This window comes from Schistocerca nitens, chromosome 12 (genome assembly GCF_023898315.1).
Source record: "Schistocerca nitens isolate TAMUIC-IGC-003100 chromosome 12, iqSchNite1.1, whole genome shotgun sequence".
In the NCBI taxonomy this organism is placed as follows: Eukaryota; Metazoa; Arthropoda; class Insecta; order Orthoptera; family Acrididae; genus Schistocerca; species Schistocerca nitens.
The window spans coordinates 102,357,324-102,378,016 of record NC_064625.1 but is presented as its reverse complement, the minus strand read 5'-3'; the positions used below and the strand labels follow the sequence as shown (position 1 = coordinate 102,378,016).

Genomic DNA, 20,693 nt, shown 5'->3' with positions numbered 1-20,693 from the left:
CTCAGGGCGTATTCTTTCATCCTGTGCTTTAGTTTAGTCAGGTTGTGCCAAAAATATATTTTCACCCCAATTTCATATTACCTATTCGATCTCCCCACCTAATCTTCAGCTTTCTTCTTTAGTATGACATTTTTATCTTGGGTGGATTGTTTATCTTCCACGTTTCAGTTCCGTACAAGGCACATTTCAAACAAATACATTCAGAAAATAGTTTCTAATACTTAAATTTACGTTATGTGTTAACAAAAATTCCCTTTTCAATAACGCATTGCCTGCTGTTTCCATTCGTGGTTTCTACCCTGCCAATCATCAATTATTCTGATGCCTAAATAGTTAAATTTATCTTTTAGTGTCTCACTTCTCAATATAATTACCTCACTATCGCCTAATTTAATTCGGCTGTACTATGAACTCTGTTTTGTGTTTGTTGACATTGGTCTCTTATCAGAATAGTATCGATACAGTTTTACAGTTCTCCCAAGTCCTTCGCCAACTTTGGCAGCATTATAGTGCCCTCGGTAAACATCCAATTTCTTATTTCTTCTCCCTTGAACTTAAATTAGCTTTCTGAATTTCTTCTTGGTTTTCTTTACAACGTTGACAGAATATCATCGTAGTATGTCTCACTCCTTCCTCAATTTACTGCTTTTCTATCGTATCCTTCGGCTCTCATAACTGCAGTAAGGTTTCTACAGAATTTGAACATAACTTTTCGCTCCCCGTATATTTTTCCTTGTCGTTTTCATGATTTTAAAGACTGTATTCCAGTCAACACTGGCAGTAGCATGATAATACTCAAATGGGTACAATAGTAACAGGAACTGACAAAAAAGCATGGTGTTTATATGATGTTTACGCAGCGAAAGAGCATTGTCCGTAAGGGCAGTGTGACAAACTATAAGAAATGATAGAGGAAAAGATAAAAGTTTACACTCACCTGTTCGACCCACAAGTTCGTCGTCATTATCTGGTTCTTCAGATTCTGGAACAAACAAAATAGCAGAGTTACAAAGAAGCACACTCTAGCAGGATAGTAAAAAAGTCATGTGCAGTGTTTGAACAAAGTGATATGAGTCACCACCAAAAATAGCCCGATACCACATTTTGGTCTCTCAGTCATTTGTGAAGTCCTGCTGAGTTCTTATGTGCAAAATATCTTCCGGAGCATTGTAGCTAACTGGTTCGTCTGCGAACTTCGTGATGGTGGAGTATAAGAATCTCATATCCATACTAATATTACAAGTGCGAAAGTAACTTTGTGTGTTACGCTTTCGTGACTATACCACCTGAACCGATTTTAATGAAATTTGGTATGGAGATAGCTTGAATGCTGGGGAAGAATATAGGCTACTTTAGAAAATTCATGGTAGAACATGTGTGTTTTTTAAAGAATATAACGGAAAATATGGAACAATAATTCTTTTTTGTAAAAAAAAAGAAGCTACTTACTCTTTGATTTCAGAACTTGATCATGTTAGTAAAAATGCTTTTATTGTTTGATATGTCCTACGCAATACGATTCAATGTAATTAATACAGTGTTTACACAATCCTCAAAGTGTTTCTCCGTATCTGAATGATGCCCGATGCATATTACGCCCTGAGCGTCATGCGTATCTTATAGCTCCTGAAACGCCTGAAGGCTTTCAGCAATGGTGTCATTTAAATGCTGTACTGCAGAATGACGTCATGGATTTACACGCAGAAAGAGGTAGGCTTTCAGTGAGGCTGAATGTCACGATACGTAAGCGTATTCCCTGGTTACAGGAACACACGCGAGGGCAGATGATGACGTTACACGTACAAATATCATTAAATCTGCGTTATACCGAGCTAGAAAGTGCTTGTTTTCTTTCTTCATCGTGTTAGTATGTTTGTTACTCCCTCACGGTGAAGCGGTTGTACAGATTTGGATGAATTTTGGATTTAAGACAGTCTACAGCCTGAATTACCACATAGGCTGCCTTTTATTTCGAAGAAAATCGTGTTTCCGTGGGATGATCTACGTGACTATTGCTCCTGTGGGATCTATAATGCGACTAAGTCATTCATGTTCATTAAATGAATGAATTAAGTTTATCGTGGAGATTAGTTTTTTATCGTTTTGACAAATGAGAAGAGTATTTACATAAATGTAGATGAGTAGAAATATTCCTGCAGGGTAAAATCATTACTAGACTCCATAACAATGTAACATGTGCGCACGAAAAATATTCCGCAGGACGTAGAGTATGTCGGATGGGTACTGGATGGTGATACTATAGGGATTATTATGGGAGGACGATCACTACTTAAAAGGCGCACCAAATCCACAATTCTGAAGATGGAGCAATGAAATTTTGTACCCTGCTTTACATGAAATTATCACATGCCATTAAGTTCCTTGGATTATGAGTATTTAACTTTTTTATACGGAATTCAAAAAATTTATTTAAAAACGTATGTACCTTTCTCTCAGAAAGTATTCAAGAGATGTCTACAAAATTTTCTCTGTTTAATCCCTTTGCTTACAGCAAGCTTTCTCCATGAAGTTTTTTTTTAATATACTGAATAGAAGATTTTAATATTTTTTTAAAATTATGATTCTGTAAGTATAACATAAAATTCATGCAAAATTCCAGGCAGTTTGCCGAATATCTCAGTTTAAACTCAGAATTTCTACTCTTGAGAAAACATTAATTGGTTTTATAGAAGTAAGTGTACAAAACAGCATAATTCTAGACTTCATAGGTTGTGAGGAAAAGGTAAATACATTTTAAGAAAAAAATATTTTTCAGGAAATGCAATTTAAAATTCAACCCAAGGTTTTTATTATATTTCTCTTCAGAAGGCCCAAGATTTGTACTAAAAGTCCTCTTTCCCTTCCAGGCTTCTCTTCTGGTTTCTTGTTTTCTGCCTTCTTCTCTTTACCAGGTCTCACCTGACTTTTCAGCTGCAGAGAGGCACAGTAAATCAGTTTTTTTCAAAATTTCTTGAGCGAAATTTCCTATCTTATAGCCCGTTTTCTCTAATACCTTCTTCCTCCTTGCGTTTCCATCATTAAATGCAACAACTGCATTGTAAGTTGATTGTGACAACTGTAGCAGATGAAAGTCGGTAGCAGAATGCAATACAGGAATAGCTTCTTCATAAACCAGGATAGACTGACGGAGTACATCGAAAAAGTTCAAAGAAGGGCAGCACGTTTTGTAGTATCGCGTAATATGGGAGAGAGTGCCACAGAAATGATATCGGATTTGGGGTGGACTTCATTAAAAGAAAAGTGTTCTTCGTTGCGACGGAATCTTCTCGCAAAATTCCAATCACAAACTTTCTCCTCCGAATGCGAAAATATTTTGTTGACACCGACCTACATAGGGACAAACGACCACCACGATAAAATAAATCAGAGCTCGTACGGAAAAATATAGGTGTTCGTTCTTTCCACGCGCTGTACGAGATTGGAATAGTAGAGAATTGTGAAGGTGGTTCGATGAACCCTCTGCCAGGCAATTAAATGTGATTTGCAGAGTATCGATGTAGATGTAGATAAACAAAGCAGTTAGTTTGTTACTATTTCTAAGATACAGAACAGAGTCACAGGTAATCTATAAAATGAAAGAGTATGTATCACAGTTTTCTATATGCGTCCCATGAAAGTTTGCTTGAAAGTAATCCAAGAAATCGTTGTTCATGGAGTTAGCATTGAAGCGTAGCTTCCAAAAATGGGCTTGGCAGGAGGGTCGTGTCAAACATTTAATTATTTGTCAGGCACTTTGGATGTGATCTCATCATTGGAACTTTGCGAACTTACTGCCCCTGAGTTCTAGTAATAAATAAAATACAAACTGAAAATTAACATTTTCGGTCAATGTCAAGAACGTCCACCCTTAAACTCTGACTTGGAATTTTTTTTATGTTGATTTCTTCTCCTTCTGGGGTCTCTATAGTTCAGAAGAATTAACATTAACAACTGGAAGTTGAGTTGTGAGAGACATGCACTCTGTCAGCTTCTCCCATCGTCTCAAAATCTGATTTTTTTTTCTCCGATGTCGCATGGTTCGCTGGGTCACAACTATCACGCGCCTAGGCAACACCAGACCACTTTTATGCCGGCCGTAGTGGCCGAGCGGTTCATAGCGATTCAGTCTGGAACCGCGCTGCATCACGGTCGCAGGTTCGAATCCTGCCTCGCGCATGGATGTGTGTGATGTCCTTAGGTTAGTTAGGTTTAAGTAGTTCTAAGGGACTGATGACCTCAAATGTGAAGTCCCATAGTGCTCGGAACCACATGAACAACTTTTCTGATGCCTCATACGCGTGGGTAGTGAGCTTTGGCAGTAATATTTCTTTATAAATAACTGTTTAACAGTGGGTAACGTCGTGGGGTGCAGCTAGAAAAACAAAATAAAATAAAAATAAACTTGATCAGTCTACGGTGATCTGCAGTGTATGATAACTGAAAAACACTTAAGAAACCAATATCGCTATAAAAGCATTTTATGGCGTGACTTGTTACGACTGATCTATGCAATCATCATGGAATTTTAGGGCATTGAATTTTTACAACATACGAGGTGTGGCTAGAGAAAAACCGGACTAGTACTGGTGAAACAATAAAACGAATGCAATAAGGCTGAAAGTCGCGTGGCCTGTCACGTGACTCTCGCTCCGCCTACTGCTCGAGTTTCATCTTCCTCCTGCACTCAGTCTGCCCGTGGCGTCTGTTTTAAGTAGTTGACGTTTTGTCTGTGCGTCGGAAAATGTTGAGTGTACAGAAAGAACAGCGTGTTAACATCAAATTTTGTTTCAAACTAGGAAAATCTGCAAGTGAAACGTTTGTAATGTTACAACAAGTGTACGGCGATGATTGTTTATCGCGAACACAAGTGTTTGAGTAGTTTAAACGATTTAAAGATGGCCGCGAAGACACCAGCGATGACACTCGCACTGGCAGACCATTGTCAGCAAAAACTGATACAAACATTGAAAAAATCGGTAAACTTGTTCGACAAGATCGCCGTTTAACAATCAGAGCAGTGTCTGAGTTAACAGGAGTTGACAAGGAAAGTGTTAGGCAGATTCTTCATGAAAGTTTCAACATGAACAAAGTGTGTTCAGAAATGGTTCCAAAGTGTCTCACAATTGAACAGAAGGAACGCCGAAGAATGATTTGTTCTGACATCCTGGAAAACATTGAAAGTGATCCCACCTTCTTACAAAATATTATTACTTGCGATGAATCGTGGTTTTTTACTTACGGTCCCGAAACTAATCGCCAATCGATGCATTGGAAAACTCCTGGTTCTCCACGACAAAAAAAAGCACGAATGTCAAAATCGAAATTCAAGGCAATGATGATTGTTTTTTTTTTTTTTACATCAAAGGGATTGTGCACATTGATTGGGTACCAGAGGGACAAACAGTGAATCAGCATTACTACATTAGCGTCCTGGCTACCCTACGTGAGCGAGTACGGAGAAAACGGAACGATTTGTGGAGAAAAAAGTCATGGATCCTTCACCAAGACAATGCCCCAGCTCACAGTGCGTTGTCAGTGAAGACGTTTTTGGCAAAACACAACATTCCCATCTTAGATCATCCACCCTACTCACCTGATTTGGCCCCCTGTGACTTTTTTCTTTTCCCTAAAGTCAAGTCAGCTTTGAAAGGAACTAGATTTGAGACTGTTGAAGCAGTAAAAGAAAAAGCGACGGAAGTAATGTATGGACTTACCGAAAATGATCTGCAGCATTGCTATGAACAGTGGAAAATTCGTATGGAGCGGTGTAGAGACCGAGGAGGAGAGTACATTGAAGGAGATAACATGAAATTGTAAATAATTGTAAATAAATGTTTTTTCCAGCATCAGTCCGGTTTTTTTCTAGCCGCACCTCGTATTGCCCACCACTGTTGGAAGTCGCTTCACATTGCATACATGGGGTGAAAATAGTCAAGGGGTAGCGAAGATGGTGGTAGTATAGCATACACAAGATACAAAATGACAGTGCATTGGCGGAGCTGCCATTTGTACGCAGATGATTCACGTGAAAAGCTTGAACAGTACCTTGTTGACAGCTTTTGTCCACGGCTTCGTGGTGTCTGCGCCACACTCGAACTCTACCATCAGATCATACCAACTGAAATCGGGACTCGTCTGACAAGGCTACGGTCTTCCAGTCATCTAGGGTCCACCTATATGATCACGAGCCCAGGAGAGCTGCAGGCGATATCGTGCTGTTAGCAAAAGCACCCGCGTCGATCGTCAGCTGCCGTTGCCCATTAACGTCAGATTTCGCCCCACTGTCATAATTTATACACTACTGGCCATTAAAATTGCTACACCACGAAGATGACGTGCTACAGACGCGAAATTTAACCGACAGGAAGAAGATGCTGTGATATGCAAATGATTAGCTTTTTTCAGGGCATTCACACAAGGTTGGCGCCGGTGGCGACACCTACAACGTGCTGACATGAGGAAAGTTTCCAACCTATCTCTCATACACAAACAGCAGTTGACTGGCGTTGCCTGGTGAAACGCTGTTGTGATGCCTCGTGTAAGGAGGAGAAATGCGTACCATCACGTTTCCGACTTTGATAAAGGTCGGATTGCAGCCTATCGCGATTGCGGTTTATCGTATCGCGACATTGCTGCTCGCGTTGGTCGAGTTCCGATGACTGTTAGCAGAATATGGAATCGGTCGGTTCAGGAGGGAAATACGGAACGCCGTGCTGGATCCCAACGGCCTCGTATCACTAGCACTCGAGATGACAGGGATCTTATCCGCATGGCTGTAACGGATCGTGCAGCCACGTCTCGATCCCTGAGTCAACAGATGGGGACGTTTGCAAGACAACAACCATCTGCACGAACAGTTCGACGATGTTTGCAGCAGCATGGACTATCAGCTCGGAGACCGTGGTTGCGGTTATCCTTGACGCTGCATCACAGACATCAGCGGCTGCGATGGTGTACTGAACGACGAACCTGGGTGTACGAATGGAAAAACCTAATTTTTTTCGGATGAATCCAGGTTCTGTTTACAGCATCATGATGGTCGCATCCGTGTTTGGCGACATCGCGGTGAACGCGCATTGAAAGTGTTGTGGCGTAACAATACAGCCACGCCACTCGGAAGTAGCCGAAAGGCACGCGTTAACTCACGCAGGCTAGTAGATAGGTCTGAAACAGGATACGTAATGAATGCTATAAAGAAAAGTATGTAGCTCCTGGAATACTTAACTTTAATCCATCCTTGTGGTACATCGCTCTTGACGATACAAGTGAGACTTTTTAGATACAAGCTATGTAATGCTAATGGCGCCTTGCTAGGTCGTAGCTTCGTCAGTGTGCATCGCTAGCTAAGTCGTCCGTACAACTGGGGCGAGTGCTAGTCCGTCTCTCGAGACCTGCCGTGTGGTGGCGCTCGGTCTGCGATCACTGTCAGTGGCGACACGCGGGTCCGACATGTACTAATGGACCGCAGCCGATTTAAAGCTACCACCTAGCAAGTGTGGTATCTGGCGGTGACACCACAGAAAGCGTGTATTTGTCATCCCCATACCGGCGTATCACCCTGCGTGATGGTATGGGGTGCCACTGGTTACACGTCTCTGTCACCCCTTGTTCGCATCGACGGCACTTTGAACAGTGGACGTTACATTTCAGATGTGTTACGACCCATGGCTCTACCCTTCATTCGATCCTTGTGAACCTTACATTTTAGCAGGATGATGCACGACCGCATTTGGAAGCGTCAAGGGTAACCGCAGCCACGGTCTCCGAGCTGATAGTCCATGCTGCTGCAAACGTCGTCGAACTGTTCGTGCAGATGGTTGTTGTCTTGCAAACGTCTCCATGTGTTGACTCAGGGATCGAGACACGGCTGCACGATCCGTTACAGCCATGTGGATAAGATGCCTGTCATCTCGACTGCTAGTGATACGAGGCCGTTGGGATCCAGCACGGCGTTCCGTATTACCCTCCTGAACCCACCGATTCCATATTCTGCTAACAGTCATTGGAACTCGACCAACGCGAGTAGCAATGTCGCGATACGATAAACCGCAATCGCGATAGGCTGCAATCCGACCATTATCAAAGTCGGAAACGTGATGGTACGCATTTCTCCTCCTTGCACGAAGCATCACAACAACGTTTCACCAGGCAACGCCGGTCAACTGCTGTTTGTGTACGAAAAATCGCTAGGAAACTGTCCTGATATCAGCACGTTGTAGGTGTCGCCACCGGCGCCAACCTTGTGTGAATCCTCTGAAAGGCTAATCATTTGCATATCACAGCATCTTCTTCCTGTCGGTTAAATTTCGCGTCTGTAGCACGTCATCTTCGTGGTGTAGCAATGTAAAGGCCAGTAGTGTAGAAGGGCATGGTCAACATATAATCAACACGGAGGACAGTGCATGTTCTGCAGCTTGCTCCCATGCCAGACACTATTCTGGTGGTAAGGAGTTTTTGCCGTGGTGCGCCCCGTTCCTCAACCAGCGCCGCTTGACCACTGTCATGTGGCCGTTGCTGCACGTGGACTGGCTGCAGTACATTTCCCCAACGCGTTCACCACGTGCTCGATGGGATGTACGTCGGGGTAACGACTTGTCGGGCCATTCACCGAATATCCTCTCCATTATCTATGTTGTACGCTGACGTCGCACCTGCCATTCCTAAAAATGAACTCGGGGCCGAACGCACTCTTGAAAAGACGCACGTGTGGAACCAGCACAGAGTCACAACAACGTCGACCGGGCAGTATACCGGAATCAAAGATTTGGAGCTGAGCACACCCATTCAGCTTTGTGTCCCCCGTGACATAAAAGTACGACCGTAGAAACGATCATGTTCGAAAGTGCTGGGCGAACCTGTACACAGCGAGAGGAGAGAACTTCGAATACATCCAGTGTGGTGTCACCGCCAGACACCGCACTTGCTAGGTGGTAGCCTTTTAAATCGGCCGCGGTCCATTAGTATACGTCGGACCCGCGTGTCGCCACTGTCAGTGATCGCAGACCGAGCGCCACCACACGGCAGGTCTAGAGAGACGTCCTGGCACTCGCCCCCGTTGTACAGCCGACGTGGCTAGCTACAGTTCACTGACCACTACGCTCTCATTTGCCGAGACGATAGTTAGCATAGCCTTCAGCTACATTTGCTATGACCTAGCAAGGCGCCATAATCCTTTGCTATATATGTTGTGGTTATAACATGTATCATCAAGAGCGATGTTCTACAAATGTGGATTAAAGTTAAGTATTCCAGAAGCTACGAACTTTTCTTTATAGCATTCATTACGTATCCTGTTTCAGACCTCACGCCAGCCTGCGTGAGTTTAAGCGCGTGCCTTTCGGCTTCCTCTCATTGTGTCTAGGCTGTCTTGTCTAGACACAACATCCAGGAACAGTATCGAACGTGAATTACAGAGGTGGACCTAATAATAACTTTAAACTATCTGAAAGCTAGCTCTGTTTTGATTTATAGAGGGTGATCCATTGATACTGAGCGAGCCAAATAACTCACGAAATAAGCATGAAACGAAAAACTACAAAGAACGAAACTTGTCTAGCTTGAAGGGGGAAACCAGATGGCGCTGTGGTTGGCCCGCTAGATGGCGCTGCCATAGGTCAAGCGGATATCAACTGCGTTTATTTTTCATTACATATTCGTATACTACGTAAAGAAATATGAATGTTTTAGTTGGACCACTTTTTTCGCTTTGTGATCGACTGCACTCGTACCACATTTCTATCCACCAGGAATTGCATGGGGACGACTCTTAACGTCGTGTACAGTTGTTCCACTGGGCACAAGAAAAATTGCGGGATGATGACAGATTTTCTGTATGCATTCTATTTAGCGACGAAGCGCTATTCTCCAACAGCGGTAACGTAAACCTAAATAAAATGCACTATTGCGAAACGGAATATCCACGATGGTTGCGTCAAGTGGAACATCAGCGACCTTGGTGGGTTAATGTATGGTGCGGCATTATGGGAGGAAGGATAATTGGCCCCCATTTTATCGATGGCAATCTAAATGGTGCAATGTATGCTGATTTCCTGCGTAATGTTCTACCGATGTTACTGCAAGATGTTTCACTGCATGACAGAATGCGATGTACTTCCAACATGATGGATGTCCGGCACATAGCTCGCGTGCGGTTGAAGCGGAATTGAATAGCATATTTCATAACAGGTGGATTGGTCGTCGAAGCACCATACCGTGGCCCGCACGTTCACCGGATCTGACGTCACCGGATTTCTTTCTGTGGGGAAAGTTGAAGGATATTTGCTATCGTGATCCACCGACAACGCCTGACAACATGCGTCAGCGCATTGTCAATGCATGTGCAAACATTACGGAAGGCGAACTACTCGCTGTTGAGAGGAATGTCGTTACACGTATTGCCAAATGCATTTAGGTTGACGGACATCATTTTTAGCATTTATTGTATTAATGTGGTATTTACAGGTAATCACGCTGTGACAGCATGTGTTTTCAGAAATGATAAGTTCACAAAGGTGCATGTATCACACTGGAACAACCAAAATAAAATGTTCAAACGTACCTGCGTTCTGTATTTTAATTTAAAAAACCTACCTGTTACCAACTGTTCGTCTAAAATTGTGAGCCATATGTTTGTGACTATTGCTGCGCCATCTATCACAAAGTGAAAAAAGTGGTCCAACTAAAACATTCATATGTCTTCACGTACTACACGAATATGTAAAAAAATGGGGGTTTCTATTTTTAAAAAAACTCAGTTAGTATCCGTTTGACGTATGGCAGTGCCATCCATCGGGCCAACCATAGCGCCATCTGGTTTCCACCTTCAAGCTACAGAAGTTTCGTTCTTTGTAGTTTTTTCCGTTTGACGCTTATTTTGCGAGATATTTGGCCCGGTCACGATCGATGGAGCACCCTGTATTAATATTAACTTGGTTTACCTTTGCATCTTAAATTTGTTTGAATAGATATTAGTGTGTTAAAGTCACTGTTATTTCTGCCAAACTGCGTGCCATTTAGCAAAATAAAATAAACGAAATTTTTGAAAAGTTCGAAAAGATGTAGAACTGGTGTTTAAAGTAATTTTCTTCCTGATTGCAAAACTGATCTTAGGTTTTGGGCAATTCAATATTGTGATTTATATTCCGGAACTATTAATTCAGCTACTGCGGTTTGGCCACAGTTGTACGTGTAAAACATGACGTTTGTCGTCCAGCATCTGTCGAGTAATTGTTACTGTTCAAAACAGTCGTTTAATTGAATTATAATATTGGACAAGAGCGCCATTTCTCAACAGGTCATAAAATTTTTGAATTAACCGGATGAGTGGAACCCCCATGACGTCTATCATCCTATTGCAGGACTTATACTATGTGATCAAAAGTATCCAGACACCCCAAAAAACATACGTTTTCAGATTGGTTGCATTGTGCTGCGACCTACTACCAGGTACTCCATATCAGCGACCTCCGTAGTCATTAGACATCGTGTGAAGGCAGAATGGGGCGGTCCGCGAAACTCACGGACTTCGAATGTGGTCAGGTGATTGGGTGTCACTTGTGTCATACGTCTGTACGCGAGATTTCCACACTCCTAAACATCCCTAGATCCACTGTTTCCGATTTCATAGTGAAGTGGAAAAGTGAAGGGCCACGGGCAGCACAAAAGCGTACAGGCCGACCTCGTCTGTTGACTGAGAGAGACCGCCGTCAGTTGAAGAGGGTCGTAATGTGTAATAGGCAGACATCTATACAGACCGTCACACAGGAATTGTCAACTGCAAGTACTATGACAGTTAGGCGGGAGGTGAGAAAACCTGGATTTCACGGTTGAGCGTCTGGTCATAAGCCACATATCACGCCGGTAAATGCCAAACGACGCCTCACTTGGTGTAAGGAGCGTAAGCATTGGACGATTGAACAGTGGAATAACGTTGTGTGGAGTGACGAATTACGGTACACAATGTGGCGATCGAATGCCAGGGTGTGGATACGGCGAATGACTGGTGAACATCATCTGCCAGCGTGTGTAGTGGTGTTGTGATGTGGTCGTGTTTTTCATCGAGGGGGCTTGCACCCTTGTTGTTTTGCGTGGGACTATCACAGCACAGGCGTACACTGATGTTTTAAGCTCCTTCTTGCTTCTCACTGTTGAAGAGCAATTCGTGGATGGCGATTGCATCTTTCAACACGATCGAGCACCTGTTCATAATGCACGGCCTGTGGCGGAGTGGTTACACGACAACAACATCGTTGTAATGGACTGGCCTACACAGATTCCTTACTTTAAATCCTACAGTACACCTTTGGGATGTTTTGGAATGCCGACTGCCTGCCAGGCTTTACCGACCGACATCGATACCTGTCCTCAGTGCAGCACAAGATTAAACGTAGGCCTGCGAGAGTGGAAGTTGTCAAGACAAATGGTTGTGCAACACCATACTGAATTCCATCATTACCGATGGAGGGCGCCACGAACTTGTAAGTTATTTTCAGCGAGGTCTCTGGATACTTCTGATCACATAATGTAGCTGTTCACTTCATGGTAGCAAAATATAGGAGATGAATTAAACCGGTTTCAATTTTGGAAGTATGGATCTCTTACAGGAATCTTAAGTTACAGTTTCAGAGTCATTCTATGGCACCTACTTAATCTTCTCAATGGGGAGAAGTCTTCCGAAGTAAGAGTGATTTCAGGCGTGCCGCAGGGGAGTGCCGTAGGACCGTTGCTATTCACATATATATATATATATATATATATATATATATACATATTTGTGGATGATGCTATAGTATATCGAGAGGTGGTAACAATGGAAAATTGTACTGAAATGCAGGATCTGCAACGAATTGACGCATGGTGCAGGGAATGACAACTGAATCTCAATGTATGCAAGTATAATGTGCTGCGAATACATAGAATGAAAGATGCTTTATCATTTAGCTACAATATAGCAGGTCAGCAAATGGAAGCAGTTAATTCCATAAATTATCTGGGAGTACGCATTAAGAGTGATTTAAAATGGAATGATCATATAAAGTTGATCGTCGGTAAAGCAGATGCCAGACTGAGATTCATTTGAAGAATCCTAAGGAAATGCAATCCGAAAACAAAGGAAGTAGGTTACAGTATGCTTGTTCGCCCACTGCTTGAATACTGCTCAGCAGTGTGGGATCTGTACCAGATAAGGGTTGATAGAAGAGATAAAGAAGATCCAACGGAGAGCAGCACGCTGCGTTACAGGATCATTTAGTAATCGCGAAAGCGTTACGGAGATGATAGATAAACTCCAGTGGAAGACTCTGCAAGAGAGACGCTCAGCAGCTGGGTACGGGCCTTTGTTGAAGTCTCGAGAAGACACCTTCACCGAGGAGTCAAGCAGTATATTGCTCCCTCCCCCGTATATCTCGCGAAGAGACTATGAGGATAAAATCAGAGATATTAGAGCCCACACGGATGCATACCGACAATCTTTCTTTCCACGAAGGACACGAGACTGGGATAGAAGGGAGAACCGACAGAGGTACTCAAGGTACCCTCCGCCAAACACCGTCAGGTGGCTTGGGGAGTGTAGATGTAGATGTAGTAAGGAACTGGATAGTTGTGTGTAAGAGACAATTTAATTCACTCGATATAAATGTAAGGTTAGGATAAAAGAGTTTGTTGGTAGGCGTCGCGACCGACTTTGCATCGATGATCTTTCAAGAAATTATGTGATACATGCGTTTCGAAGGGAGGAAATTCTAAGATGTGTTAATATCCTAAGTATCCTCTGCCGTGCACTTTACAGTTATGTGAAAGGTATGGTCGCAGATATAGATACACAGCAGCTGTTGTCCGATCATTTTAAAAGCGAACAGCACGTATTCAGTTTCCCGGGATTCACGCGGCGGGGGCGGAGATGGAAGCAATGCTCTTGCCTGAGCGTCAAGGAACCCGGCCATGCCCACACAGACTTTCACGGCATCGCCTTACGGCTGGGCGAAGCTTTCAGGCGGCGCGCTTCTCTGAGGCCGGGATCACGTGTCTGCCGATACCGCCCCGGGGCGCACATCTCCTTGAGTGAACACCCAGCGACGCCACAGCTATTAAATAACCGCCTTCATCTCGTCTCAGGTCGAGTATCAGTCCTACTGCCGTGCATAGGACGCGGAGAGAAATCTTCAGATGTAAAATGTACACTCCTGGAAATTGAAATAAGAACACCGTGAATTCATTGTCCCAGGAATGGGAAACTTTATTGACACACTCCTGGGGTCAGATACATCACATGATCACATGATCACACTGACAGAACCACAGGCACATAGACACAGGCAACAGAGCATGCACAATGTCGGCACTAGTACAGTGTATATCCACCTTTCGCAGCAATGCAGGCTGCTATTCTCCCATGGAGACGATCGTAGAGATGCTGGATGTAGTCCTGTGGAACGGCTTGCCATGCCATTTCCACCTGGCGCCTCAGTTGGACCAGCGTTCGTGCTGGACGTGCAGACCGCGTGAGACGACGCTTCATCCAGTCCCAAACATGCTCAATGGGGGACAGATCCGGAGATCTTGCTGGCCAGGGTAGTTGACTTACACCTTCTAGAGCACGTTGGGTGGCACGGGATACATGCGGACGTGCATTGTCCTGTTGGAACAGCAAGTTCTCTTGCCGGTCTAGGAATGGTAGAACGATGGGTTCGATGACGGTTTGGATGTACCGTGCACTATTCAGTGTCCCCTCGACGATCACCAGTGGTGTACGGCCAGTGTAGGAGATCGCTCCCCACACCATGATGCCGGGTGTTGGCCCTGTGTGCCTCGGTCGTATGCAGCCCTGATTGTGGCGCTCACCTGCACGGCGCCAAACACGCATACGACCATCATTGGCACCAAGGCAGAAGCGACTGTCATCGCTGAAGACGACACGTCTCCATTCGTCCCTCCATTCACGCCTGTCGCGACACCACTGGAGGCGGGCTGCACGATGTTGGGGCGTGAGCGGAAGACGGCCTAACGGTGTGCGGGACCGTAGCCCAGCTTCATGGAGACGGTTGCGAATGGTCCTCGCCGATACCCCAGGAGCAACAGTGTCCCTAATTTGCTGGGAAGTGGCGGTGCGGTCCCCTACGGCACTGCGTAGGATCCTACGGTCTTGGCGTGCATCCGTGCGTCGCTGCGGTCCGGTCCCAGGTCGACGGGCACGTGCACCTTCCGCCGACCACTGGCGACAACATCGATGTACTGTGGAGACCTGACGCCCCACGTGTTGAGCAATTCGGCGGTACGTCCACCCGGCCTCCCGCATGCCCACTATACGCCCTCGCTCAAAGTCCGTCAAATGCACATACGGTTCACGTCCACGCTGTCGCGGCATGCTACCAGTGTTAAAGACTGCGATGGAGCTCCGTATGCCACGGCAAACTGGCTGACACTGACGGCGGCGGTGCACAAATGCTGCGCAGCTAGCGCCATTCGACGGCCAACACCGCGGTTCCTGGTGTGTCCGCTGTGCCGTGCGTGTGATCATTGCTTGTACAGCCCTCTCGCAGTGTCCGGAGCAAGTATGGTGGGTCTGACACACCGGTGTCAATGTGTTCTTTTTTCCATTTCCAGGAGTGTACTTTGGGTGCAACGCACAGGAATGTTCTCGACCATAACTTTTAACAAAATACGGTGTGTTAACTAACGTATGGCAGGTCTCTGGTGAGTGGATAGATGACTTAAAAGAAGAAAAGAAGTTCACATATACATATGGTCAATTTTTTATTTATTTTCCTACTTACAGACACTTTTTCGTTGTTACATACACCACTGGCCATTAAAATTGCTACACCAAGAGGAAATGCCAAGGATAAACGGGTATTCATTGGACAAATACAGTATACTAGAACTGACATGTGATTACATTTTCACGCAGTTTGGATGGATAGATCCTGATAAATCAGTACCCAGAACAACCAACTCTGGCCGTAATAACGGCCAAGATACGCCTGGACATTGAGTCCAACACAGCTTGGATGCCGTGTACAGGTACAGCTGCCCACGCAGCTTCAACATGATACCACAGTTTATCAGGAGTAGTGACTGGCGTATTGTGAGGAGCCAGTTGTCGGCCACCATTGACCAGACGTTTTCAGTTGGTGAGAGAAACGGAGAATGTGATGGCCAGGGCAGCAGTCGAACATTTTCTGTATCCAGAAAGGCCCGTACAGGACCTGCAACATGCGGTCGTGCATTATCCTGCTGAATGAGCCACGGGTCGTAACACATCTGAAATGTAACGTCCACTGTTCAAAGTGCTGTCAATGGGAACAAGAGGTGACCGAGACGTGTAACCAATGGCATCCCATACCATCACGCCGGGTGATACGCCAGTATGGTGATGACGAATACACGCTTCCAACGTGCGTTCACCGCGATTTCGCCAAACACGGATGCGACCATCATGATGCTGTAAACAGAACCTGGATTCATCCGAAAAAATGACATTTTGCCATTCGTACACCCAGGTTCGTCGTCGAGTACACCATAGCAGGCGCTCCGAGCTGATAGTCCATGCTGCTGCAAACGTCGTCGAACTGTTTGTGCAGATGGTTGTTGTCTTGCAAACGTCCCCATCTGTTCACTCAGGGATCGAGACGTGGCTGCACGATCCGTTACAGCCTTGCGGATAAGATGCCTGTCATCTCGACTGCTAGTGATACGAGGCCGTTGGGATCCAGCACGGCGTTCCGTATTGCCCTCCTGAACCCACCGATTACATATTCTGCTAGCAGACATTGGATCTCGACCAACGCGAGCAGCAATGTCGCGATACGATAAACCGCAATCGCGATAGGCTACAATCCGACCTTTATCAAAGTCGGAAACATGATGGTACGCATTTCTCCTCCTTACTCGAGGCATCACAACAACGTTTCACCAGACAACGCCGGTCAACTGCTGTTTGTGTATGAGATATCGGTTGGACACTTTCCTCATGTCAGCACGTTGTAGAACCTTGTGCGAATACTCTGTAAAGCTAATCATTTGCACATCACAGCATCTTTTTCCTGTCGGTTAAATTTCGCGTCTGTAGCACGTCATCCTCGTGGTGTAGCAATTTTAATGGCCAGTGGTGTGTTTGCTTCGTTACTGACTTTTTGCTTTCGAATTTACAGGTTGGTTCCATAGGTTTGTTTCTTTCTGTCTCGTAATGAGTGAATGAATGGCTCAAAATGTTTACCATTATGTCTACCACAAACTGCTAAGTGCCGCATCATGGCTGCTCTTAATTGCTCTCACATTACGAATGTCTACTGTATCTGGTGGATTCCTTGCTGAACACGCTGACTTTCGCAACAGGTCTTGAATACACAATGTCTTAAATGTCACCGAAAGTAAAAATCAATGAGTTGAGCTCAGTAGATCGATCAGGCCAGGTTTTTGCTGTCCCACGACCTATCCTTTTATTTGGGAAGCACAGACTAAACTTGGTCTTGCTTGCGCAGCACGGTGTGATGGTGCCCCGTAGTGTATGAAGCGCGTGTTCTGACGCATGGCTGGTGGAACGTCTTCCAGCAACTGTGCAACATGCTTCCACTGCAAACTGTGTTCATTTATTAGCACCGTGGCAACGCATGTAAAGATAAAAGTACTTTGATTTGACACTTACCAAAAGAAACATCGTGTGAAAAGAAATTACACCCCTGGAAATGGAAAAGAGAACACATTGACACCGGTGTGTCAGACCCACCATACTTGCTCCGGACACTGCGAGAGGGCTGTACAAGCAATGATCACACGCACGGCACAGCGGACACACCAGGAACCGCGGTGTTGGCCGTCGAATGGCGCTAGCTGCGCAGCATTTGTGCACCGCCGCCGTCAGTGTCAGCCAGTTTGCCGTGGCATACGGAGCTCCATCGCAGTCTTTAACACTGGTAGCATGCCGCGACAGCGTGGACGTCAACCGTATTTGCAGTTGACGGACTTTGAGCGGGTGGACGTACCGCCGAATTGCTCAACACGTGGGGCGTCAGGTCTCCACAGTACATCGATGTTGTCGCCAGTGGTCGGCGGAAGGTGCACGTGCCCGTCGACCTGGGACCGGACCGCAGCGACGCACGGATGCACGCCAAGACCGTAGGATCCTACGCAGTGCCGTAGGGGACCGCACCGCCACTTCCCAGCAAATTAGGGACACTGTTGCTCCTGGGGTATCGGCGAGGACCATTCGCAACCGTCTCCATGAAGCTGGGCTACGGTCCCGCACACCGTTAGGCCGTCTTCCGCTCACGCCCCAACATCGTGCAGCCCGCCTCCAGTGGTGTCGCGACAGGCGTGAATGGAGGGACGAATGGAGACGTGTCGTCTTCAGCGATGACAGTCGCTTCTGCCTTGGTGCCAATGATGGTCGTATGCGTGTTTGGCGCCGTGCAGGTGAGCGCCACAATCAGGACTGCATACGACCGAGGCACACAGGGCCAACACCCGGCATCATGGTGTGGGGAGCGATCTCCTACACTGGCCGTACCCCACTGGGGATCGTCGAGGGGACACTGAATAGTGCACGGTACATCCAAACCGTCATCGAACCCATCGTTCTACCATTCCTAGACCGGCAAGGGAACTTGCTGTTCCAACAGGACAATGCACGTCCGCATGTATCCCGTGCCACCCAACGTGCTCTAGAAGGTGTACGTCAACTACCCTGGCCAGCAAGATCTCCGGATCTGTCCCCCATTGAGCATGTTTGGGACTGGATGAAGCGTCGTCTCACGCGGTCTGCACGTCCAGCACGAACGCTGGTCCAACTGAGGCGCCAGGTGGAAATGGCATGGCAAGCCGTTCCACAGGACTACATCCAGCATCTCTACGATCGTCTCCATGGGAGAATAGCAGCCTGCATTGCTGCGAAAGGTGGATATACACTGTACTAGTGCCGACATTGTGCATGCTCTGTTGCCTGTGTCTATGTGCCTGTGGTTCTGTCAGTGTGATCATGTGATGTATCTGACCCCAGGAATGTGTCAATAAAGTTTCCCCTTCCTGGGACAATGAATTCACGGTGTTCTTATTTCAATTTCCAGGAGTGTATTTAAATGTAAAACTTTTTAATAAACACTTTTTTCAAAGGAACTATGAGGTATAAAAAAAATTTTCCTAGCCCCTTGCAAACTGATAAGGAAAAAAGACAGTCCTGAAAACTTGTGCTTGTGAATTTTTCATTGCTATCTTAATAGTTGGGAAATTCAAAACGAAATACGGATGGATCATGCAATAGATATCTGACACATGAGCAGTTCATGCAAGTCGCTACCAACTGTATTGCACAGCAGAGATATCGACTATTATCTGACTTTTTTCTTAAGAACATCTACTCCCTACACTCCTTCCCATCATTTACTGCATGCTCACTACGGTTTTCGTTTCAAATTTAACAAGTATTGTCACAGCTGTTAAAACTTCATAAGCTTTTCAGGAGTATCTGTGTGGGATTAGGAATCTGTATGAGGTTTTCTTTGACCGGAGCTGCTACTATTCGGTCGAGTAGCTCCCAAATTGTCATCACGAGGCTGAGTGCACCCCGAAAAATGGCAACAGAACATGGTGGCCCGGACGGTCACCCATCCAAGTACCAGCCACGCCCGACAGTGCTTAACTTCAGTGATCTGACGGGAACCGGTGTACCCACTGCGGCAAAGCCGTTGCCCCACCTTTGTGAGTAGCTGCACTTTAAATATAACCACACAGTATTAATGTCATCTGGAAAATGATGCGTTCATGGTGCTGCGTTATATCCAATCACACATCCTTGGTTTTGTTGAATCACGGCTTCTATTGTACGTGAACGATGTATATCGACAAGCGAGAACATTATGACCACTGCTCACAGCTAGATTAAATGGTGGCTGGTGACGTATCGGGGACGTGACGCGGTAAGGATGGTACATAACAGGGGCAGGAACGAATGGGATTCATTCTAGCGATGATACAGGTCGCAAATGGGGAAATCCACTCACATGAAAGACTTTGACAAAGGGCAAACTGCGGACGAGCATTTCGGAAACGGCAAAGCTGGTCGGCTCTTACAAGGGAACCACCCCATCGCACCCCCCTCAGATTTAGTTATAAGTTGGCACAGTGGATAGGCCTTGAAAAACTGAACACTGATCAATCGAGAAAACAGGAAGAAGTTTTGTGGAACTATGAAAAAAATAAGCAAAATATACAAAATGAATAGTCCGTGCGCAAGATAGGCAACATCAAGGCTGCTCTGAACTCAGGAGAGCCGTGGTCTCGTGGTTAGCGTGAGCAGCTGCGGAACGAAAGGTCCTTGGTTCAAGTCTTCCCTCGAGTGAAAAGTTTAATTTTTTATTTTCTGACAATTATCAATGTTCAGGTACTTACACATAATCAGCTTAGCTCTCCAAAATTCGAGGACATGTTCAGAATTGCTTGGACATATGCAGGATTTGACGGTCTACACACGGAAAAATTTGAAAACGTTATAAACAAATGTTTTGACAGAGCACAGGGAAAATCGTGCGACTGTGAAACTGTTGCATTCATTTGTTGCAGTTTATGTGACAAACTCTTATGTTTTCATCACTTTTTTGGGAGTGATTATCACATCCACAAGAAAACCTAAATCGGGCAAGGTAGACGAATCTTTTTACCCATCCGCCAAGTGTGCAAGTTAGGTGGGTCGACAACATATTCCT

The 20,693-nt window shown here is 45.4% G+C and overlaps 1 protein-coding gene and 1 pseudogene across 1 annotated transcript in view; both read right to left on the bottom strand.

Moving 5' to 3' along the window:
- LOC126215284 (acetylcholine receptor subunit alpha-like) overlaps positions 1-20,693 on the bottom strand; it is a 703,987-nt gene that overhangs the window by 420,351 nt on the left and 262,943 nt on the right. The window contains exon 2 of the mRNA XM_049941973.1: positions 938-982. Coding sequence (XP_049797930.1) covers positions 938-964 — 27 coding nt within the window. The 5' untranslated portion in view covers positions 965-982. The remainder of the gene's footprint in view (positions 1-937; positions 983-20,693) is intronic.
- LOC126215518 (5S ribosomal RNA) lies at positions 19,564-19,681 on the bottom strand (annotated as a pseudogene).